This window comes from Canis lupus, chromosome 5, assembly GCF_048164855.1.
Source record: "Canis lupus baileyi chromosome 5, mCanLup2.hap1, whole genome shotgun sequence".
NCBI lineage: Eukaryota > Metazoa > Chordata > Mammalia > Carnivora > Canidae > Canis > Canis lupus.
This window is the reverse complement of record NC_132842.1, coordinates 18,478,240-18,503,996: the sequence shown is the minus strand read 5'-3', so window position 1 is coordinate 18,503,996 and position 25,757 is coordinate 18,478,240. Positions and strand designations below refer to the sequence as shown.

At 36.9% G+C, this 25,757-nt stretch overlaps 1 protein-coding gene across 7 annotated transcripts in view; it reads right to left on the bottom strand.

Moving 5' to 3' along the window:
- LOC140633280 (coiled-coil domain-containing protein 7-like) overlaps nucleotides 1–25,757 on the bottom strand; it is a 356,022-nt gene that overhangs the window by 115,445 nt on the left and 214,820 nt on the right. For 6 of the 7 annotated variants that reach the window (XM_072825599.1, XM_072825602.1, XM_072825600.1 and 3 more), the window contains one exon: nucleotides 22,667–22,771. In XM_072825599.1, coding sequence (XP_072681700.1) covers nucleotides 22,667–22,771 — 105 coding nt within the window. Of the gene's footprint in view, nucleotides 1–6,940; nucleotides 7,071–22,666; nucleotides 22,772–25,757 lie in introns of all 7 variants that reach the window. The other variant, XM_072825606.1, reaches the window with a different exon arrangement.

Genomic DNA, 25,757 nt, shown 5'->3' with positions numbered 1-25,757 from the left:
GCTGCACTACAGTCCCACTTTTTCATACCAACAACTTCATGCTAACCCCACAGACACCAGCTTTAGATATGACCTATAGACTCTGGTGCCAGGTCAGCCTTTGTAAATCCAGACTTCAGGCCCACCCTGAGGATCTGGGTTGTAGGATGGTCTCCATGTAACCAGATTCCAGGCTAGTATGTGTAGACCTATGTTCCAGGTCCATCGCTATAGACCCCAGATTCTATGCTAGCTATCATGGAACTAGGTTCCAGGCCTGCCCCAATACAATTCAGAGCCAGGCTAGCTAGCCCCCATGGACCCAGGATCCAGATCCCTCTCTCATAGACTCAGAATCCAGCTTTGCTTCTGAGGATCCAGCTGACAGGCCCAAATCAATGGACCCCAGCAACGGGCTGGCCTTTTTATTATGACTAATATGCTAAGAGCTCTCACGGAAAAAATAGACAACATGTGAGAACAGATGGGTAATATAAACAGATATCTGGAACGTCTAAAAAAAATCAAAATGTTAGAAATCAAAAACACTACAGCAGAAATTAAGGATACCTTTGATGTGCTCATCAGTATATTGGACATAGTCAAGGAAAAAAAATCAGTAGTGAGGATATGCCATTAAATACTTTCCAAATTGAAAAGAAAAGAAAAATAAATGGGAAAAAAAGGAACAGAATATCTAAAATCTGAGACAATTATAAAAGTTATAATATACACAAGTGGGAATATCAGAGGAAACAATGGAACAAAAGAAATATTTAAAGTAATAATGGCTGAGAGTTTTCCAAATTAATGACAGCCCCAAACCACAGATCATAGAAGCTCAGAGAATACCAAAGATGAAAAATACCAAAAAACCTATATCTAATTATATTACATTCAAAGTAGAAAATCAAAGACAGAGAAAAACATCTTAAAGACTCCAGAGGAAAACAAAACAAAACACCTAACCTATAGAGAGTCAAGGATAAGAATTATACCATAATTCTCACCAAACAATGCAAGCAACAAGAAAATAGAAACATTTAAAGTGTTGAAGGAAGAACTCTACCAATCTAGAATTCTGTATCCAGAAAATTCATCCCTCAAAATTGAAAGAGACACAATAGTTTTCTCATTATAAAAACAAATAGAGGATATTTTTTTGACAGGAAATCTGAATTTCAAGAAAATATTAAAAGACATTCTTCAGAGATAAGGAATGCAATATAGATCAGAAATCCAGAATTAAAATTCACCACATTCAGGCCAAGGACAAAACACTGTCCACAGCAAGCAGGGAGAGCCTCTTCAGACACTGGCCTGAAAGATAGAAGAGCCAAACACGACAGCAGAGTATACATGGCACACACCAGAGACACTCCCTGAAGTGCCAGGCACTGGACACTATATGACCTATTCTTCATAAAGCCAATACAGTCAAAAGCAGAAGACACAACTGGTTTTTCTAACACAGAGAAGAATTCAGAGACTTAAATGCCAAGACAGAAGAATTCATATTAAATGAAAAACAAGATATGGCTATGGCTGGAGATCTAAGTGAAACAAATATAAGTTACATGCCTGATGAAGAATTTAAAGCAACAATCATGAGGACACTCACTGAGTTTGAGAAAGGAATAGAATATATTAGTGAGGCCCTTATTACAGAGATAAATATTAAAAAAGGAATCAGAGATGAAGAATACAATAAATCAAATTGGAAACAGGCTTGATGCAATGAACAACAGGTTGGAAGAAGCAGAGGAATGACTTATAGATAATAGAAGACAAAATGATTGAAAATAATGAAGGTGAACAAAAGAGAAAAGGATGAATTATGTAACACAACAATAGTCTTAAGGAATTCAGTACTCCATCAAACATAAAAACATTCATATTATACTAATCTAGAAGAAGAAGAGAAAGCAAAGAAGGTAGAAAATTATTAGAGGAAACTATAGCTGAAAACTTCCCTCATCTGGGAAGGAAACAGACATCCAGATCCAGGAAGCATAGAGAACTTCCATCAAAATCAACAAAAGCAGGCCAATACCAAGACATTGTAATTAAATTTGCAAAACATAGTGATAAATAAAAAATCTTAAAAGTAGCAATACAAAAGAAGTCTCCAGCTTTAAAGGGAAGTCGCATAAGGCTAGCTGCAGATTTCTCAACAGAAACCTAGCAAGCCAGAGAGAGTGGCTTGAGATATTCAACATGCTGAATGGGAAAAATCTGTAGCCAAGAATACTCTATCCAGCAAGGCTATCATTCAGAATAGAAGGAGAGATAGAGTCTCCCAGACAAAAAAAACCCCAATGAACTAGGGAGGTCATTACCACTAACCTAGCCCTGTAAAATATATTAAAAGGGACCCTGAGTGGAAAGAAAAGACCAAGTGTGACAAAGACAATAAAGGAATAGAGAAAATCTCCAGAAACAATGTTACAATAAGCAATACAATGGCAATAAATACATATCTATCAATAGTTACAATGAATGTAAATGGGCAAATGCTCCAATCAAAAGACATAGGGCATCAGAATGGATTAAAAGACAAGACCCATCTATATGTTGCCTACTGATTTTAGAACTAAAGACAACCTGTATACTGAAAGGGAGGGTTTTGAGAAATATTTATCATGCAAATAGATGTCAAAAGAAAGCTGGATTAGCAATATTTATATCATACAAACTAGACTTTAAAACAATGTGTGAGGGCAGCCCAGGTGGCTCAGCGGTTTAGCACCACCTTCAGCCCAGGGCCTGATTCTGGAGACCCGGCTTCAAGTCCCATGTCAGGCTCCCTGCATAGAGCCTGCTTCTCCCTCTGCCTGTGTCTCTGCCTCTCTCTCTCTCTCTCTCTCTCTCTCTCTCTCTCTGTGTCTCTCATGAATAAATAAATAAAATCTTAAAAAAAATAAAACAAAGTGTGAACCAAGAGATAAAGAAGAACACTACATCATAATAAAGAGGGCAATTCAACATGAGGATCTAACAATTGTAAATATATAGGCACCCAACATGGGAGCACCCAAATGAATAAAACAATAACCTAAAAAATTCATTGATACACAATAATAATAGGGGACGTTAGCACACCATTTACATCAATGGACAGACCATCTAACAGAAAACCAACAGGAAAACAATGGCTTTGAATGAAACACTGGACCAGATGGATCTAACAGATATATTCAGAATATTCCACCCTAAAACAGTAGGATACTCATTCTTTTCAAGTACACATGAGACATTCTCCAGGATAGATCACATATTAGATCAACAAATACCAAATTTTAAATCATACCGTGTACTTTCTTTGACCTCAATACAATGAAATTAGAGGCCAACCACAAGAAAAAACTTAGAAAGAGCACACATACATTGAGGTTAAACAACATGCTACTACATAATGAATGAGTCAACCAAGAAATCAAAGAATAAATTAAAACAATACATGGAAAAAACTGATAATGAAAATACAACCATCTAAAATCTTTGGAATACAACAAAAAAGCAGTCCTAAGAAGGAAATATATAGCAATACAGGCCTATCTCAAGAAGTAAGAAAAATTTCAAATATGCAACTAACCTTACACCAAAGGAGGCAAGAAGAAGGACAACAAATGAAGCCTGTCATGAGCAGAAGGAAGGAAATAATATAGATTGGAGCAAAAATAAATGATATACAAATTAAAAAAATAGAAACTAAAGAGAACAGATCAATGAAACAAGGAGCAGTTTTTTGACAAAATTAATGAAATTAATAAACCTCTAGCTAGACTTACCAAAAAGAAAAGAGAAGGGACTCAAATGACATCATAAATGAGGAGAAACAACAACTGACACCTCAGAAATACAAATGATTGTAAGAGAATATTATAAAAAAACATGCCAACAAGTTGGATGACCTAGAAGAAATGGATAGATTCCTAGAAACACAAAGACTACCAAAACTGAAAGGAAGAAAGAAAAAAATGTGAACATGCCTATAACCACCAAAGAATTGAATCAGTAATCAGACAACTCCCAACAAACAAAAATCCAGGTCCAGATGGCTTCACAGGAGAATTCTACCAAATATTTAAAGAGTTAATTCCTATTCTTCTCAAACTATTCCAAAAAATAGAAAATGAAGGAAAACATCCGAACCTATTCAGTGAGTTCAGCATTACCTTGATACCAAAACCAGATAAAGAATTCACTAAAAAAGAGAACTACAGGTCAATATCTCTGATGAGTATGGATGTAAAATGGGTGGGGTGGTGGGGTAATTGGGTGATGGGCATTAAGGAGGGCACTTATGTAATGAGTACTGGGTGTTATATGCAAGTGATGAATCACTAAATTCTGCCCCTGAAATTAATAATATGCTATATTTTACCTACATTGAATTTAAACATTTTTTTTAAAAGAGTAGCTTCAAAATAAAAAATAAAAAAATTTCAATAAAATATTAGCATATCAAATCCAAGAGTAGATTAAAAGAATCATTAACCATGATCAAGTAGGATTTATTCCTGGGTTAGAAAGGTATTTCAATGTTTACAAATCAATTGATGTGATACACTACTTTAACAAAAGTAAGGATAAGAACCATATGATCCTCTCAGTAGGTTCAGAAAAAAGCATTTGACAAAATAGAACATCCATTCATGATAAAAACCCTTAACAATGTAGGGTTAGAGGGAACATACCTCAACATATGAAAAGCCATATATGAAACACCCACAAGTAATATCGTGAATGGGGGAAAACTGAGAGCTTTTCCTCTATGGTCAGGGACAAGACTGGGATGTCCATCCCACCATTATTATTTAACATAGTACTGGAAGTCCTAACCACAGCAGTCATACAACAAAAAGAAATATAAGGCATCCAAATCAGCAAGGAAGAAGTCAAACCTTCACTAATTGCAGATGACATGATATGTAGAAAATCTGAAAGACTCCATTAAAATACTGCTAGAATTGATACATGGATTCAGTAAAGTCACAGGATACAAAATAGACATACAGAAATCTGTTGTATTTCTAGACATCAATAAAAAAGAAAAAGTTAAGGAATCAATCCCATTTACAATTGTACCAAAAGCAATAAGATTCCTAGGAATAAACATAACGAAAGAGGTAAAAGACCTGTATCTGAAAACTATAAAACACTAGTAAAAGAAACTGAAGAGGACACAAAGAAATGGACAATTATTCCATGCTCATGGTTGGGAAGAACAAATATTGTTAAAATGTTTATATTACTTAAAGCAATCTACACATTTAATGCAATCTCTATCAAAATACCACCAGCATGTTTCACAGAGCTAGAAAAAACAATTTTATGGAACCACAAAAAAGCCTGAATAGACAAAGCAATTTTGAAAAAGAAAAGCACTGATTATTTACATCACAATTCCAGACTTCAAGCTACAGTCCAAAGCTGTGATCACCAAGATAGTATGGTACTGGCACAAAAATAAAAACAGATTAATGGAACAGAATAGAGAAACCAGAAATGGATCTACAACCATATAGTCAAATAATCTTTGAGAAAGTAGGAGAATATCCAACAAAAAAGTCAGTGTCTTCAACAAATGGTGCTGGGAAAACTGGACCACAACATGCAAAAGAATGAAATTGCACTGCTTTCTTGAATCATACATGAAAACAATTTCAAAATGAATAAAAGATCTAAGTGTGAGACTGAAAGCCATCAAATCCTAGGGGAGATACTAACTTCTTTGATATCAGCCATTACACTTCTTACTAGATACACCCCCTGAGGCAAGGGAAACAAAAGTAAAAACATGAACTATTGGGACTTTATCAAGATAAAAAGCTTCTGCATACTGAAGGAAACAATCAACAAAACTAAAACGCAACCTGTAGAATGGGAGAAAATATTTGCAAATGACATATCTGATAAAGTGTTAGTTTTCAAAATATATAAGAACTTATAAAAACTCAACTCACCAAAAATAATCTAGTTTAAAAATGGACAGAACACATGAATAGACATTTTTCCAAAGAAGACCTCCAGATGGCTAACAGATACATGAAAAGATCATCAACATCACCCATCATCAGGGAAATACAAATCAGAACTGCAATGAGATATTACCTCACACCTGTCAGAATGGCTAAAATGACCAACACAGGAAGCAACAGGTAAGGATGCAGAGAATGGATAGGAATGCAAACTGGTGATAACTTTTATTTATTTAGTTTCCATTTTTTATTTAAATTCTAGTTGGTTAACATATAGTGTAAGATTGGTTTTAGGAGAATTCAGTGATTCATCACTTACATATAAATGGATATTAAGAAGGACACTTGCTATGATGTGCCCTGGGTGTTATATGTAAGTGATAAATCAGACTTTTTATTTTATTTATTTACTTTTTAAAGATCTTATTTATTTATTCATGAGAGACACACAGAAAGAGAAAGAGAGAGAGAGAGAGAGAGAGAGAGGCAGAGGGAGAAGCAAGCCCCATGCAGGGAACCCGATGTGGGACTCGATCCAGGGTCTCCGGGATCACACCCTGGGCTGAAGGCAGGCGCTAAACCGCTGAGCCACCCAGGGATCCCTAAATCATACTTTTTAAATAGAATACCAAAAGCACAATAACTGGAGCATATGTTGGAATGACACTACTGCTGGTCAGAAGTGCCCATTGGTCATGATCTCCTGGAACCTATAATCTCCTAAAGTCAGTTGAAAGATACTTTGAGATACTATTGAGCAGTTATTGGGCCTTGGTGGATACTGAGTGCATGTCCTATGGTTATGAAATAATCTTATGACTAGAAATTACAATCTGAAGGCAGTAAGGCTTTTGCTTTTGTTTTCTCATTATGTTTGCATATTCACTTTAAGAGTGTAATATTTCTATAATATATAGGCTCAAATCTGTATTCATGAACCAAAGAAAAAGATCTTGATCGGTTTAAAAGATAGTTACCCATAATTTTTATACTTGCTATGATGTCTTTCCTTTCTGTAAATTATTGGTTTCTCTACTTCCATTTGGAGTTTTGACACTGAATCTTGACTTAGAAGTATTAGATTTTCATCTGGTAGAGCAAAATGAACTAAATAAAGAGATGCATTTTGTTCATTAACTGGAAAAACAGATCTACTGTGAAAACTACAGATTTGAATTTATAACAAGTATACAATAGCATTTTCTCTCACTTTCATTGCTATATATAAATTGTCCTAATGTTAGGTCTTACATGAAGATTATATTTTGTTGTTGTTGTTGTTGTTGTTGTTTTATAGAGAGACAGAAAGAGTATGAGGTGGGGAGGGGCAAGGGGAGAAGGAGAGAGAAAATCCCAACCAGGCTCCATGCTCAATTTTGGAGCCTGCCAAGGGACTCCATCTCACAACCCTGGGATCATGATCTGAGCTGAAATCAAGAGTTGGACACAATCTACTAAGCCATTTAGGTGCCCCAATAAGGAAAGTTTTAAAGGGTATTACTGAAACTGTTTTATATTTCATAAGTATTCTGAGGCATCAAATATATTTTACAATAATCTGTACTTTTCGGCCTTGGTGGAATGGAATAGCTTAATTCATAACAATCGACCAAACAATAAAAATGCATATGTACAAGGTTATTCATTAGAGCATTATTTGTAACTGTAAAATATTTAAAACCATCAAAATGTTGAAGAATAGGATATTGGTTGAATAAACTAAGGTATATCCTATAAATTATAACCTAATATAATCTATGGCATATAATGTGATATAAACTGCTTTATGTCTTTGTGTAATAATAATAAATATTTCTATAAACTGACAAGAAGAGATTTCTAAGAGCTAATGCTTAAGTGAAAAAACTCTTTTAAAAAATGTACCTAGTATGCTAACTTTTGGGTCAGAATGAAGAAATCAGAAAAAAATAGAGAAATAGATATTAACTTTACAAAATGAAGCACAAGGGAAAAAACCATGACAAAACTATAGTGAGTTACCTACAAGAAGACAAGGGTGGGAAAGAAGACTTGGGAGTACAAGGGGAAGGACATATATATTTTGCATAATATTTACTTTTGGAAGCACATTAATGCGTTATGTATTAATGCTCTACACATTGCAAAAATAAAATTAAATCAATAAGGATAAAATGAAGCAACTAAAACTGAAAGCAAATGTAATGAAATGAACCTAATGAAGGCATAAAAATAACAACACAAATCCAAATAAGTCATCAAAATAGAGTTTGAAACATACCCTCAGTGTTGGGCAAGAAAATAGGGGGCAGACTGCAGGATTGAATAGGTTTATTTTTATAGAGGTATGTGCTGAGCAGTTCCTTAACAAGGTTGAAGTATTGTAAAATTGAGCAAATACATGAATCTGTTGATGCTTTAATATTCAAGATTGACATTGGAAGAACATATATATAAGAAATGGAGGAAAGCAAGAATGAGAGCTGAGGCACTAGAATTGAAGATGTACAAGAGTCCTCAGGACTTCTAAAACATGCAATATGGGTGACAGATGCACATATGATGTTCACATGCATGTGAATGTATGAATATGTGTTCATGCGTGTGCAAAAATATATACATACATGCATACATATATAGCATATGTGTATATGTGTATAAAATTAAGAAGTGCAGTTTCAGTTAAAATCCTATCTGTAAGCTTTCAGGCTCAACCCATAGAAAATTACAAAGATTTTTCTTGGCAATTATCATTTAAGAAAGCTTCCTACCCCACACTAGACTTAAAGCACAGCCAAGTGTGCTAGTTTCTGGAAGGAAGTGCAATCATGTACTCAGGCCTCTCCAGGCCAGCATTTCCCAGACCAGCTGCTCCATTCATAGACCTCAAAGAAAGCACTGTACTCTTCAGGTGACTCTGCTTAGATTACCTTACAGGGGAAGCCTTGAAGACAATTGTCTCCTTTCTGACTCAATTTTCAGTATTTTCCTCTCCTAGTCCTTCCCAAATCCCCCCATAGCCTGGGGCCATACAATGGCAAGAGCCTTTTATTTGGAGATCCTTCAGCAGTGAGAGACAATCATCCTCCCCATTTGTAATGAAACATTAAACACTTCTCTGGTTCCTTCAATAGGGAAAAATGGAACATTGCTAAAGCTGGCCTTTCCTGTTTAGATTCTTGCTTGTATACTTACAGTAATTGAATAAAGGTTTACTTGTTACTTTCAGTTTGGCTAGTTATCTTAATTGGCCAACTCAACAACTGACAGTGCATTCTCTGACAAATTGGTGAAGTGAGTAGAGTGGTCAATAAAACACATTGACTTCCTAGAAGACAAACACAATCAACTTCCAACATGGCACTTTTGAGAGGTATTAGAGAAATTCGTCAGTCACCCTCCAGTGATGTTAGTGGATCATTTGAAAGATCTGAGAGTTCCATGGCACTTCATCAGCTGTGCCAATACAGCTCAGAAAGTACTAGTGGAGTTGGGGAGTTTGGGGTAGCACTAATGACTGTTTACATAAACTTTTAAGATATTAGGGGGATCACTGGATGGCCTCTAACTCTCTGGTCAAATTCACATAGTGGTCCAAAATATAGATCCAAAAGAGAGACCCTAGGAAAGCTAGAGAAGCAATTCTGTAACTACTGATATAGTCCTTCAGTGATGACAACAAAATTCATCAGAAACTCCTGAATACTGAGTTATACTCAATTATTACCGTTAGCTATAAATATGTCCCTGTCACCAAAAATCAACCTACAACACACTAAATTTTTATCAAGACTTATACCTAAAATAAAAAAGAATGAAGAGCTCTTTGGGATCACTTGACCCAATAATTTGAAGCTCTTAGAGACTTGGACAGTTTGCCTCCTTGAAGGAGGCACCTCTGGGGTATGGCATTAAAGACCCCCATTTCCAGAGTAAGGAAAAAATAGCCACTTTGTCTAAGGAAGAGGAAGAAGATGGTACTAGGATGAAAAAATGCAAGCATTCAACATCATCTACATTCTCAGTTGGATAGTATATGGACTCTGAGAGCTTTGGCCCACACACGATGAGTTCTTCAGCACTGAATAAGATGGTTGAATCATCTTTCCAGTAAATATAGTTTCCTGTGAGCCATCTTGATTGTCTCCAAGATGTACAAAAGAAGTGTGGAAACAATACATGGTGAGATTGTTAGTAAAACTATTTCTAGATTTACTTATGCAATTCTTTTGTTGTTGTTGGTCATGCAATTCTTATTGGTTATTAAACTCAATTCAATCTTTAAGCCTCCTCATAAGCCCATATTGATCACTTAGAGACATAATCCAGACTTTACTGGCAATCATTGAATTTGGAAAGTATGGCTGCTGCACAGATAGCAAAGACTGATCAGCAGAAAGAGTAATGTAAGAAGGGTAGGCATGTGCCCCCCTCTAGACTATTTAGGCTAGGGCCTATCAAAGAAATCTCTGATCTGGTTACTCAACAGTACGTTGCCAAAGAGTAGACTGATCAGCTCTCCTACCAAGGAACTCATAAGGAACTCATAGTCAGATAGTGATGGGCTCATGGGGTTTAGCAGGCTGCTCAACGAGAGTCTTTAAGGTGATGACCTCTTATGATTAATACAATTGCTCCTCTTTCTGCTCCTTCCAGAGAATCTGGGAGCAAATTATTGAGCCCTGGTAATATTTAAACAGATGTCTCACCTTTTAAAAATAAGCAAGACTAGGGGTTGAACCAAGGTCCTAGAGTTCCAAGTAGAAAACAGTGGTCCTATATCAAGTTCAATTTACTAGGCCTTCTGGATATTGGTGCATAGTTAACTGTGAAGATCACATATTAGATTAACAGCAGACCTCTCCACAGAGACCTGGCAGGCAAAAAAGGGCTGGCAGGATATATTCAGGGTCGTAAATGAGAAGAACCTGCAGCCAAGAATACTTTATTCAGCAAGGCTCTCATTCAGAAGAGCTTCTGGAAAAAGCTGGAAATATGTGACCACAAAACCAGCTCTGCAAGAAATTTTAAGGGGGACCCTGTAAAAGAAAGAGGAGTCCAAGGAAACAATCCACAAAAACAGGGACTGAATAGGTATCATGATGACACTAATTTCATATCTTTCAATAGTAACTCTGAACATGAATAGCTTAATGACACAATCAAAAGACGCAGGGTTTCAGACTGGATGAAAAAGCAAGAACCATCTATTTGATGTCTACAAGAGACTCATTTTAGACTTAAGGACACCTATAGCCTGAAAATAAAGGTTGGAGAACCATTTACCATTCAAACGGTCCTCAAAAGAAAGCAGGGGTAGCACTCCTTATATTAGATAAGTTAAAGTTTATCCCAAAGACTGTAGTAAGAGATGAAGAGGGACACTATATCATACTTAAGGATCTATCCAACAAGAGGACCTAACAATCATCAATATTTATGCCCTGAATGTGGGAGCTGCCAAGTGTATCAACCAATTAATAACCAAAGTTAAGATATACTTAATAATAATACACTTATACTTGGTGACTTGAATATAGCGCTTTCTACAAATGACAGGTCTTCTAAGCACAACATCTCCAAAGATACCAGAGCTTTAAATGATACACTGGACCAGATGGATTTCACAAATATTTACAGAACTTTACATCCAAACACAACTGAATACACAACCTTCTCAAGTGCACATGGAACTTTCTCCAGAATAGACCACATACTGGGTCACAAATCAGGTCTTAACCAATACCAAAAGATAGGGATCGTCCCCTACATAAATTCAGACCACAATGTTTTGAAACTAGAACTAAATCACAAGAAGAAGTTTGGAAGGATTTCAAACACGTGGAGGTTAAATACCATCCTGCTAAAAGATGAAAGGTTCAACCAGGAAATTAGGGAAGAATTTAAAATTCAGGAAATTAATGAGAATGAAGATACAACCGTTCAAAATCTTTGGAATACAGCAAAAGCAGTCATGAGGGGGAAATACATCGCAATACAATCATCCATCCAAAAACTGGAAAGAACTCAATTACAAAAGCTAACCTTGCACCTAAAGGAGCTGGAGAATAAACAGCAAATAGATCCTACACCCAGCAGAAAGAGAGTTAATTAAGATTCGAGCAGAACTCAATGAAATAGAGACCAGAAGAATTGTGGAATAGATTAACAAAATCAGGACAGGGCTGTTTGAAAGAATTAATAAGATAGATAAACCATTAGCCAACCTTATTAAAAAGAGAGAAAAGACTCAAAGTAATAAAATCATGAATGAGAAAGAAGAGATCACTACCAATACCAAGGAAATAAAAACAATCTTAAAAACTCATTATGAGCAGCTATACGCCAATAAATTAGGCAATCTAGAAGAAATGGACACATTTCTGGAAAGCCACAAACTACCAAAACTGGAACAGGAAGAAATAGAAAACCTGAACAGGCCAATAACCAGGGAGGAAATTGAAGCAGTCATCAAAAACCTCCCAAGACATAAAAGTCCAGGGCCAGATGGCTTCCCAGGGGAATTATATCAAGCATTTAAAGAAGAAACCATACCTATTCTACTAAAGCTGTTCTGAAAGATAGAAAGAGATGCAGTACTTCCAAACTCATTATATGAGGCCAGCATCACCTTAATTCCAAAACCAAAGACCCCACCAAAAAAGAGAGTTATAGACCAATATCCCTGATGAACACAGATGCAAAAATTTTCAACAAGATACTAGCCAATAGGATCCAACAATACATTAAAAAGAATATCCACCATGACCAAGTAGGATTTATCCCCAGAATGCAAGGCTGGTTAACACTCATAAAGCAATCAACATGATAGATAATATCAACAAGAGAAAAAACAAGAACCATATGATCCTCTCAAGAGATGCAGAGAAAGCATTTGACAAAACACAGCATCCATTCCTGATCAAAACTCTTCAGAGTGTAGGGATAGAGGGAACATTCCTCGACATCTTGAAAGCCATCTACAAAAAGCCCACAGCAAACATAATTCTCAATGGGGAAGCATTGGGAGCCTTTCCCCTAAGATCAGGAACATGATAGGGATGTCCAGTCTCACAACTGCTATTCAAGATAGTACTGGAAGTCCTAGCCTCAGCAATCAGACAACAAAAAGACATTAAAGGCATTCAAATTGGCAAAGAAGAAGTCAAATTCTCTGCAGATAACATGATACTGTACATAGAAAACCCAAAAGACTCCACCCCAAGATTGCTAGAACTCATACAGCAATTTGGTAGTGTGGCAGGATACAAAATCAATGCCCAGAAGTCAGTGGCATTTCTATACACTAACAATGAGACTGAAGAAAGAGAAATTAAGGAGTCAATCCCATTTACAATTGCACCCAAAAGCATAAGATACCTAGGAATAAACCTAACCAAAGAGGTAAAGGATCTATACCCTATAAACTACAGAACACTTCTGAAAGAAATTGAGGAAGACACAAAGAGATGGAAAAATATTCCATGCTCATGGATTGGCAGAATTAATATTGTGAAAATGTCAATGTTACCTAGGGCAATTTATACTTTTAATGCAATCCCTATCAAAATACCATGGACTTTCTTCAGAGAGTTGGAACAAATTATTTTAAGATTTGTGTGGAATCAGAAAAGACCCCGAATAGCCAGGGGAATTTTAAAAAAGAAAACCATATCTGGGGGCATCACAATGCCAGATTTCAGGTTGTACTACAAAGCTGTGGTCATCAAGACAGTGTGGTACTGGCACAGAAACAGACACATAGATCAACGGAACAGAATAGAGAATCCAGAAGTGGACCCCAACGTTATGGTCAACTAATATTCGACAAGGCAGGAAAGACTAACCACTGGAAGAAAGACAGTCTCTTCAATAAATGGTGCTGGGAAAATTGGACATCCACATGCAGAAGAATGAAACTAGACCGCTCTCTTGCACCATACACAAAGATAAACTCAAAATGGATGAAAGATCTAAATGTGAGTCAAGATTCCATCAAAATCCTAGAGGAGAACACAGGCAACACCGTTTTTGAACTTGGCCACAGCAATGTCTTGCAAGATATATCCATAAAGGTAGGAGAAACAAAAGCAAAATTGAATTATTGGGGCTTCATCAAGATAAGAAGATTCTGCACAGCAAAAGAAACAGTCAACAAAGACAACCTACAGAATTGGAGATGATATTTGCAAATGACTTATCAGATAAAGGGCTAGTATACAAGATCTATAAAGAACTTCTTAAACTCAACAGCAAAGAATCAAGCAATCCAATCATGAAATGGGCAAAGGACATGAACAGAAATCTCACAGAGGATTACATAGACATGGCCAACAAGCACATGAGAAAATGCTCTGCATCACTTGCCATCAGGCAAATACAAATCAAAACCACAATGAGATACCACCTCACACCAGTGAGAATGGGGAAAATTAACAAGGCAGGAAACAACAAATTTTGGAGAAGATGTGGAGAAAGGGGAACTCTCTTGTGCTGTTGGTGGGAATGTGAACTGGTCCAGCCACTCTGGAAAACTGTGTGGAGGTTCCTCAAAGAGTTAAAAATAGATCTGCCCTACAACCCAGCAATTGCACTGCTGGGGATTTACCCCAAAGATACAGATGCAGTGAAACACCGGGACACCTGCAATGTCCACAATAGCCAAACTGTGGAAGGAGCCTCGGTGTCCAACGAAAGAAGAATGGATAAATTAGATGTGATTTATGTATACAATGGAATATTACTCAGCCATTAGGAACGACAAATACCCACTATTAGCTTCGATGTGTAGGGACCTGAGGGTATTGTGCTGAGTGAAATAAGTCAATTGGGAAAGGACTAACATTGTATTGTCTCATTCATTTGGGGAATATAAAAATTAGTGAAAGGGAATAAAGGGAAAGGAGAGAAAATGATTGAAAATATCAATGAGGATGACAAAACATGAGAGACACCTAACTCTGGGGAATGAACAAGGGGTAGTGGAAGGGGAAGTGGGCGGGGGGTTGGGGTGACTGGGTGATGGACAAAGAGGGGGGCACTCGGTGGGATGAGCACTGGGTGTTATGCTATATGTTGGCAAATTGAACTCCAATAAAAATTTTTTTTAAAAATATTATAAATAGAAAACCCTAAAGACAAGACTTCATCAAAAAACTATTAGAACTGATAATTAAATTCAGTAAAGTTGCAGTACACAAAGTTGATATACAAAAATCAGCTTTATCATCACTAATATAAGGTTTTATAAAGATAAATTAAGAAAACAATACCACTTATAATAGCATTCAAAATAATAAAATAACTAGGAATAAGTTTTATCAAGGAGGCAAAAGACCTGTACACTAAATACTATGAGACACTGGTGAAAGTAACTGAAGATGACAGAAATAAATAATGGATATTCCATGCTCATGGATTGGAAGATTTAATATTGTCAAAATGTTCACATCACCCATAGCAATCTACTGATTCAAATCAATCCCTATCAGAATTCCAGTGGCAAATTCCAGGGAAGATGGTGGAGTAGAAGGACCCTTAGCTCACCTTGTCACACAGATACAACTAGAAAACACATCAGTGTAAAAAACACATAAAATGACTGAAAGACTGTCATAACAAAGTCCACAACTAAGAGGCCACATTTAAGAAGGTAGGAAGGGCAAAAATTCTGTAGGGAGCTAATAGGAACCCATGGCACTATTCACAGGAGGAAAGGATACTGCAGGTTAAACAGAGAGGGGAAGGAACAGACTTTCACATTGTGGACCGCAAATGAGAAAGACAAATCCCCATAACATTTGGCTTTGAAAACCAGACAGGTTGAATTTCTTACAAACAGTGAGACTTAAGACCTGGAACTTTAAAATCAGTGGGCTTCGCTTCCTGGGAGCAGGGAGGGTTAGAGAAAACTGAGTTTCCCTCTTAAAGAGTACAACAAACAGCCCACAGAAATGCAGCATGGAAACAGCATTTTGAAAAATACCTGGGGGCATATGGGAGGAATATTTGTTTACCTATCTCAATGCATGTGCTCTAGAGGAAGAGATCCTTGGGAGACTTCTCCAGGAACAAAGGACCTGACCAGAGCCATGCCTCTCCCCCACCCCTAGTCTAAACATATGGCCATCTTTGGGAATAGCACTACCCTGACACTTGTTACTAAATTGCTAATACCATGCATCCTGCACACAGGCTTCTGTGGATCTGCCCTCTCCAACATACTCTTGATTAGAGCCTACCCAAAGTGATACCACAAGCCTTCACTTTGTAGTGTGCAAGCAGCCTTGATAGGGGTGAGCACCTCCAAAATGACTCCTCTCCCCTGGGGAGAGAAAAATATAATCACAGACACAACTCAGATTGCAACCCTGGGGGTAGTGAGCTGGGGGCAGAATGCTGGTCTGAGGGCAGGCCACACCCACCAATGAAAGCTTCACAGGAGACAACACAAGGAAAGTGCCCTGCAGGTTGATGACCCTGCATCTCTGACAAATGCCTGGTCTGATTCAACTCAAGCTTAAGGCAGCCCCAGACTGGACCACTAACAGCATGGGGATGAAACACTGTCTATAATAGGTAATGAGAGCCATTGCAGATGACTAGACTGAAGGAAAAAGTGGCTCAGCCACAACAGCAGAGCACATGTGACACACTTGGGAGATCCCCATGAAGTGCCAGGTTCAGATGGACAGAAGACACTGCATTGCAGGGCACTATAGGAACTCTTCTTCATAAGGCCACTATGTATAAGAGCAGAACACATAATTGACTTTCTTAACACAGAAGAACAGTTATAGAAAGTTAGATAAAATGAGGAGACAGAGGAATATGTCCAAAATAAAATAACAGGACCAAATCACACCTAGAGACATGAGTGAAATGGGGATAAGTAGCATGCCTGATAGAGAATTTAAAGTAATAGTCATAAAGCTACTAACTGAACTTGAGAAAAGAGTCAAGGACCTCAGTGAGGCCATTAACAAAGAGAAAACATTCAAAAATCAGAGATGAAGAACTCAACAAATAAAATTAAAAATATACAAGTTGCAGTAAATAATAGAAGAGAAAAAGCAGATAAATAGATCAACAACCAGAAGGGCAGAGTAATGGAAAACAATCAAGCTGAGTAGGTAGGAGAAAAAAAATAATATAAAAAGAAATTAGACTTTGTGAATTCAGTGACACTATCAAGCATAACACTGCATTAGAGGGATCCCAGAAGGAGAATAGGGAGAAAAGAAGGCAGAATATTTGCTTGGAGAAATAATAGTTGAAAATTTCCCAAATCTGGGGAAGGAAATAGACATCTAGATCAAAGATACATAGATAGCCCTAAACAAAAATCAGCCCTAGGAGGGACACACCAAGACACAAACAATTAAATTGGAAAAAAAATAGTGATAAAGAGATAATTTTAAAAACGTAAAGAGAAAAGAAAATATTTACATACTAGGGAAACCCCATAAGGCTATCAGTGGGTTTTTCAGTGGAAATTTTGCAGGCCAGAAGAGTGGGGCATGTTATATTCGAAGTGCTGAAAGGAAAAAAATCTTCAGTCAAGAATCCAGTAAAGCTATCATTCAGAATAGAAGGAGAGATAAAGAGTTTCCCAGACAAACAAAAATTAAAGGAATTTATCAAGACTAAACCAGCCATACAAGAAATGTTAAAGAGGATAATTTGAATGGAAAGAAAAGACCATAAGAATAAAAAGAAGAAGAAGAAGAAGAAGAAGAAGAAGAAGAAGAAGAAGAAGAAGCAGCAGCAGCATAAAATCAGTAAAAATAAATAAATCTGTAAAATTCATTCAAGGGATCAAAAAGTAAAAGGATGTATATAACATGACACAATATACCTAAAATGTGGAGGTGGGGAGAGGAGTAAAGAATAGGTTCAAAACTAAATGACCATCAACTTACTATAGACTAGTATATGAAGTGATGTTATATATAAATCAATTGGTAACCACAAATCAAAAGCCAGTAAAAGATGTGCAAATATAAAGAGAAAGAAATCTAAATATATCATTAAAGAAAGCCAAATAATAATGAGAGAAGAAGCAAATCAAGAAAGGAACAAAGAAGAACTACAAAAGCAATAATAAAAGAAGTAACAAAATGGCACTAAGTACTTACCTATCAACAATAGGGACTTTATCAAGATAAAACTCTTGCACAGCAAAGAAAACCGTCAACAAAACTAAAGGGTAACCTACATAATGGGAGAAGATATTTACAGATGTCTTATCAGATAAAGGATTAATATACAATATCTATAAAGATCTTATCAAACTAAACACCCAAAGAACAAATAATCCAGTCAAGAAATGGGCAGAAGAATGAACAGACATTTCTCCAAAGAAGACATACAACTGGCCAACAGACACATGGAAAAATATTCCACATCATCAGGGAAATACAAATCAAAAGCACAATAAGATACCACTTCACACCAGTCAGAATGGCTAAAGTTAACAACTTAGGAAACAACAGATGTTGGCGACCAAGTAGAGAAAGGGAAACCCTCTTGCACTGTTGGTGAGAATGCAAACTGGTGCATCCACTCTGTCAAACAATATGGAGGTTCCTCAAAAAGTTAAAAATAGAACTACACTTTGATGCAAGAATTGTACTGCTAGGTATTTATTCAAAGGAAAGAAACATAATGATCCAAAGGGGAATCGGCACCCCAATGTTTATAGCAGCAATGTCCACAATAGCTATGGAAAGAGCCCAAGATGTACATTGACAGATGATGAATGGATAAAGAAGAAGTGGTATATGTATATAATGGAATATTACTCAGCCATCAAAAAGAATGAAATTTTGCCATTTGAATTGATGTAGATGGAACTAGAGGATATTATGCTAAGCAAAATAAGACAGAGAAAAACAAATACCTCTGTGATATTTCTGTTCATGTCTTTTTCCCATTTCACGATTGGATTGTTTGTTTCTTCGTTGTTGAGTTTAATAAGTTCTTTATAGATCTTGGATACTAGCCCTTTATCTGATATGTCATTTGCAAATATCCTCTCCCATTCTGTAGGTTGTCTTTTAGTTTTGTTGACTGTTTCTTTTGATATCACTCATGTGGAATTTAAAAAAATAAAGCAGATGAATATAGGGAAAAGGAAGGAAAAATAAAATAAAAACAGAGAAGTAGGCAAACCCTGAGAGACTCTAAACTGTAGGAAATAAACTGAGGGTTGCTGGAGGAGAGGTGGGTGGGGGGATGGGCAATGAGTATTAAGGAGGGCACTTCATGTAATGATCACTGGGTGTTCTATGCAATGGATGAAGAACTGCACCCTACATCTGAAACTAATGCTACACTATATATTAGCTCATTGGATTTAAAGAAAGAAGAAAAAGAAAGAAAGAGAAAGAAAGAAAGAAAGAAGAAAGAAAGAAAGAAAGAAAGAAAGAAAGAAAGAAAGAAAGAAAGAAAGAAAAAGAGAGAGAGAGAAGAAAGAAAGAAAGAAAGAAAGAAAGAGAGAAAGAGAGAGAGAGAGAAGAAAGAAAGAAAGAAAGAAAGAAAGAAAGAAAGAAAGAAAAGAAAGAAAAGAAAAAAATATGTTTTTATATGTGCACATATATGTGTGTAAATGAATGTGTGTATTGTATGCATACATGCATATGTGTATGTTTACATATATGTATATATGTATATGTATAAATTATGAGGAGAATCTGACTCAGGCCAAAATTCTATGTGTGATCTTTTAGATCCAATGATATATAATTACAAAGGCTTTGTTTGGCAGTTGTCATGAGGAAAATGTCACACCTCATACTACAGTTGACACACAGTCAGGGTACTGTAGAGGAGGCAATTGCACTAATGAGTCAAGGTCCATTTGGGCTGGCCATATCTGCATTGTAGCTCAGGTACATACATTGGGAACCTTTGTAAGAGGCAGAGGAGACCTCAGGTGAGGCATTATATTGTTCAGGCACTTCAACTTAGACCATCTTATTGGATAGGCCTTCCAACCCTTTCTCTTATTAAACTTAGTAAGTGAAAGTGGCACCTTGTGAAGTATTACTAAAGACCCCCCCTCCCCCCCATTTCAGAATTTCTGACAGTGGCCACTTTGCCTAAAGTGGGGAAGAAAAATGGAAAGATGTAGAACTGAGACTAGCTCCATCTTCAGCTGGGCACTATTTGGGCTCTGACAGTTTTGGCCCACATATGATGAGTTCCCAGCACTAAAAAACATGTATTACTATCTTTCCAGAGAATATAGTGGCCTGGAGAACCATCCTGGTGACCTCTCAGGTACACAATTAGCAAGTGAGAACAACAGATAACAAGACTGATGATCATATTCAGATTTCTAGATTCACTTGTCAATCATGTTGATTATCAAGCTCAATCAAACCTCCTCATAAGATCACGTCAATCCATCCACGACACAATCCATAGCTTAACTGACAAATTTTAGGACATGGTAAAAGTGTCTATGGCATAGATAAAAAATACTGACCACTGGAAAGAATGTTATAAAAATGGCAACTCTCCTGAATACAATCCAGGCAATGGCCTTACAGAAGTCATCTTTGGACCTGGTTGCCAAACAACAAGGTCTCTCAAAGGAACAAACTGGTGGGCTCTCTAGCAACAATGCATAGCTAGTTGTGAGCCATCAGGTTCCCATCAGGCACGAAGGTCCAAATAGTAATGGCTACTATTGACTAATAAAAGTGCTATTCCATCTATTCTGCTATCCCAGTGAGTCTTGAGACTTGGGTAGTTTGCTTCCTTGATGAAGGGGATAATCTTTTAAAGCTTTAGTGAGAGTGGTACCTTGTGGGATCCATCAATACAGACCCTTTTAAATTTTATGCAAACCTCTAAGCTTTTGGAAATGAACAAGACTAGAAGTTAGACATAGCCAAGAGTTCAAAGGTCAGAGTTCAAAGAGGTAAAATATTACATTTTGGGGCCCTTTGGACACTAGTGAACAAATTCCTGTGACCCCATAATCTCTGACACAGGATAAGGAGAAACATAATTCTCTGAGAGGTCTGAGGCCATCAGGCCTCTTTTCTAGACCCAAGTGTGCATGAATTTCTTTGGGCCACCCCAATTATTATGGCTTCTACTACTGAATATATTATTGGTAGAAATGTACTTTATATACCAACCAGCAATTGCATTTACTCTTAACCTCTGATTAGATTTGCTAAAGGAAAGGTACTTTTGTGGGATACATGGAAAATCATGACCTACCAAACTACTGGCATCTAGCACCATTGTCTACCAAACACAATGTCAACAGCCAGGAAAATAAAAAGGAATAACTGCCTTCACTGTTGAAATTTATTTATTTTTATTTATTATTTATTTATTTATTTATTTATTTATTTATTTATTTATTTTCACTGTTGAAATTTAAAAAGCCAACAATGGGGGATCCCTGGGTGGCTCAGCAGTTTAGCACCTGCCTTCTACCCAGGGTGTGATCCTGGAGACCTGGGATCAAGTCCCACATCAGGCTCCCTGCATAGAGCCTGCTTCTCTCACTGACTGTGTCTCTGCCTCTCTCTCTCTCTCTCATGAATAAATAAAATCTTTAAATATTTTTTTTAAAAGCCAACAATGTCTGTAAATTATTTCTCCAATCAATGGTTCCACCTGTCCTACATGCAAGACTTCTGAAGTTTAGACCCCAAATTGATTAGGGCTATGCAAACTGTCAGTGCTGCCTTTGTCATTGGTGGTACCTAACATTATGACAGTTATAGAGGCTATTGCCCAAAGTGATAGAACTTGCTATGCTACAGATGACATCACAAATGCCGTTTTCAGCATCCCTCTCCATGCAGATGATCAGGATTAGTTTGTTGCATGTAGTGTGAATTGCCTTGTATCACAAATATCCTTCTATAACACTTCCTAAACTCCCCAACTATCTGTAATCAATGCATGGGTCAAGAACTGGAAAAAAATCTCACTCTTAAGGAGGGTGCTATCTTTCCAATCTATTGATGAAATTATCATAGTATGCCATTATTACCAATAAGGTACAAGGACCTAAGTCCAGAGTAAAATTTCTGGGCATGATCAATAAAGAGCTTAATGTATCATCCCAAAGAAGCCAATTGTCATGCTTTTGGTCCTCTGTGTCCCCCAAATAAAAATAATCTGAGCAGTTAGTAAGACCATTGAGATACTGCCATGCTCTCACAGGGATCATAGAGCAGCCATCTGTGATCTTTGGCTGGGGCTGTACTGGACAGGATCCCCTAGGGGTCCTTCAACTGACCATCTTTGCTGCCCTTTTCTGGACCCCTCTGATTTCCATTTGCTGTTTCAGTTACAAATCTCAGCAACATGTCTTTTTGTATGCTGGAGATTATGGCAGAAGACCTCTACTGGAGGTCACAAGACACCCCTTGGGCTTTGGGTCTGCATTCTGCCCGTTGACTAAAAAGTGCATATTCTTTATGAGACAAGTATTGGTCTATTGTTGAACATGGTGAAAACTGAGAACATGACCTTGGTCATGTAACAATCTTCTGATAAGAAATTCCAACCAAAACATATTAATAGAAATATGTTTTGTTCTCTAGTTATGTTAGAGTATTCACATTTTCTGTATTCAAAGTTTAAAATTTCTATAAAATACATGTTCACTTATGTAATCATGAACCAAAGAAAGTTCTGACGCATTTAACTTAAAACAATATAAAGTTATCTATAATTATTATACTTACTGAGTCTTTCCTCTATTGAAGTTTTTCGTTTTGATTGTACTTGGGTTTTTAACACCGGGTCTTGATGTTTAAGCATAATATTTTCATCTGGTACTTCATCAACAGCTACATAAAGAGTTAAATTAATAAGAAAATAGATATATCATGAAATATCTAGATTTCAAATTTATAACAAGTGAATAGCACCATTTCCTCCCATTTTTATAAAATCACAAATCAATTATCATAATACCATATCTAACTGAAAATTCTGAGACTATTTTTAATGGGTATGTACTGAAGTTGTCTATTTTATAAATATTCCAGGCACTAAGTATGTTTATGACACTAATTTAGTCAGGTTATTTATACTTTAGGTTAATACACATTCATATACCAACCAATGAAAATGCATAGGCGCAAGATTAGTCAATATGACCTTATTTGTAATTGTAAACTATTTAAAATTATCTAAGTATTCAAACATAGGAGATTGGTTGAGTAAACTAATATATATACCACAAACAATACTATTTTCCACAATATATACAAGTCAAACCATTATTAACTTATATAATGATGTCATGCCAATTATTTCTCAATAAAACAAAATTGTACAGTATCAATTACAATAAATTATGTTGTATATATGTGGGTATATAAACATATAGTATATGTAGTATGTATAGGGATATAATGTTGTACAAATAACTGTACATAGAGTGAGATATTCCCCTTCCCATCTAGATGAGCTAATACATCCAATCCTTGCCTGATATTTCATGGGGATATGAAACGTAGGTTGAAGCACTCATGGAAGTCAGTGCCCTTTCATGTTTAGACTCCTGCTTTTATCATTGTAGTAAGTGAATAAAGGGTTAATTTTTACTTTTAATTTGGCTTATCTTAAGTGACCTCCCCCATGCCTAGAAGCTTTCTCTCGGTGACAGATGGTGACAAGCATGGTAGCTCAATTAAGCAAAATGTCTTTCTGGAAAAATAAAAAAAGGATGAAGATCCTATGTTTGAGAGGTATCAGTGGTCCTTTTCTTTAGCCACTGACTCCATGGCCAAAATGCCTGGGTCAAATTAGAGATCCAACAGAAGGGCTCTGAGAAATCTAGGGAAGCAATTCCTCCACTAATGCTCTTGTCCTTTGATGATAGGGTTAAAAATGTCAAATACTCTCTAAGCTAAATTTTGTCCAATGTTTGTTGCTAGCTCTAGTGAGGTCCCAGGCAATGAAAGACATCCTACAACATACAAGTTATTGAGACTTGTGGTTTAATTAAATGAATAAATAACTCTTTGGGATTACTTTGCTAGTGACCTTAAAAGACCTTAGAGACTTGGGTTGCTTGCTCAAATGATGAAGAAGGTAATTTTCTTAAACTTAGTGAGGGACAGTGGTACTTTGTGGGGTGTACCACTATAGTACCCTCCTTTAGAATATTCTGACCACAGAAAACTTGATCAGGGAGGCTGAGGAACACACAAGTTGTTCTTCCTCAGCTGGGTGCTATTTGGGCTCTGACAGCTTTGGCCCACCCATGATGTGTTCCCCATACATGCTTGCATCATGTCTACAGAGACACGAGGAGCATTGCAAACTATACTGGTGGTCTCTTCGTTCTACAGTGAGAGAGTTAGAGTATTGCCCTAGTGGACAACAAGGTTAACAAGACTCTAGGTTCATTCATGCCACCCCTGCTGGTTATCAAGCTCAACTGAACCTCCTAATAAGGTTAGGTCAATTTGTCAGTGACATAATTCAGATCATAACTGACAAATTCTTGGGCAAGGAAAAAGCAACTGCCAATATAATAAAGAGAGACCATCAAATAGAGTGACATAAAAATGGATAATCAGGCACATACTAGAAGATTTGGGTAAGAGCTTTCCCAGAGATCCTGGGTCTGGTAACTAAACATGGGAGTCAAAAGAAAAGATGAATAGGCTTTCCACTGAGAAATTCTTGGTCAAGTAGTGTTCCATTAGGAGACAAATAGCAGTCCTCCCAGAGACTGCCCAGTGATGGACCCTCTAACTAAGACCAATGCTGTTTCTTCTTCCAGTGAATTATGAAAAGGATCAGAGCCCTGTAAAATTTTACTCAAACTTTTTGGCTTAAAAAAAAAAGACTATCAAATGATAATGTCCTTATGTCCGTAGTGAGAAATGGAGGTTTTATGCCAAAGTCAAAGTTCAAAGTAGACCTGGAGTAGAGCTACATTACTTTGGCCTTTTGAATAGTGGTGCACAGGTGACTTTAATGCCCCAAATCCCTGGCATAAAAATGAGGGGGAAATTGATAATGCTCACTGGCTTTTTGTCTGAAGTCACCACCACCAAGACCCGTACCCAGACTATATTTGGATGGGTCCCTGGGGGCTAATGCATATCACCATTGTGATGGTGCCTACTCCTGAATATATTATTGTTATAGGTGTTATGTATTGTATAGTCTATATGCATTTCTGAATGAAACCACACTAAACCCTAAGGGGAATTGCTGCAGTTAGGACAATTTTAATGGGGCATGTAGAAAATTGGAAGCTTACCAGGTCACCAGCACTGAGTGCTTTTGTCTCTCCAAAACAGTACCAATTGTCTTGGGGATAAAAATAAATAATTGCTCTTATTGCTTGCTTAAGAAAGCCAAAGTCCAACATCTGACTTTTGCACAAGGCCTTGGGTACCTGAAAATAACTGTTGGTGGCTCAACTGTGTAGTACAGCCTTTGGTGCTGGCATTACCTGACATTGGGCTATTGCCCAAGCTGATGGAAGTAGGTATAAAGTAATTCATATTGCAAATGTTCTTTTCAGCATTCCCATCCACACAGATGATCATAATTGCAACTATTATGTGTAATGGGTTGCAATACACCTTTAACATCCTTCTACAAGGCCATGACCTGGAAAAAGTCCCACTTTTAGCTGGAGCACTATTCTTCCCTATATTGATGACATCTTCTTAGTTGGCCCAGGCAAGGGCATGGCCCAACAAGGACTGTATACCATGTTGACCAATATGGACTAATATGGGTGGGTCATTAGCTTAGACAAGGCAGAAGTACCTATGATCCATGTGAAATTTCAAGGAATAAACT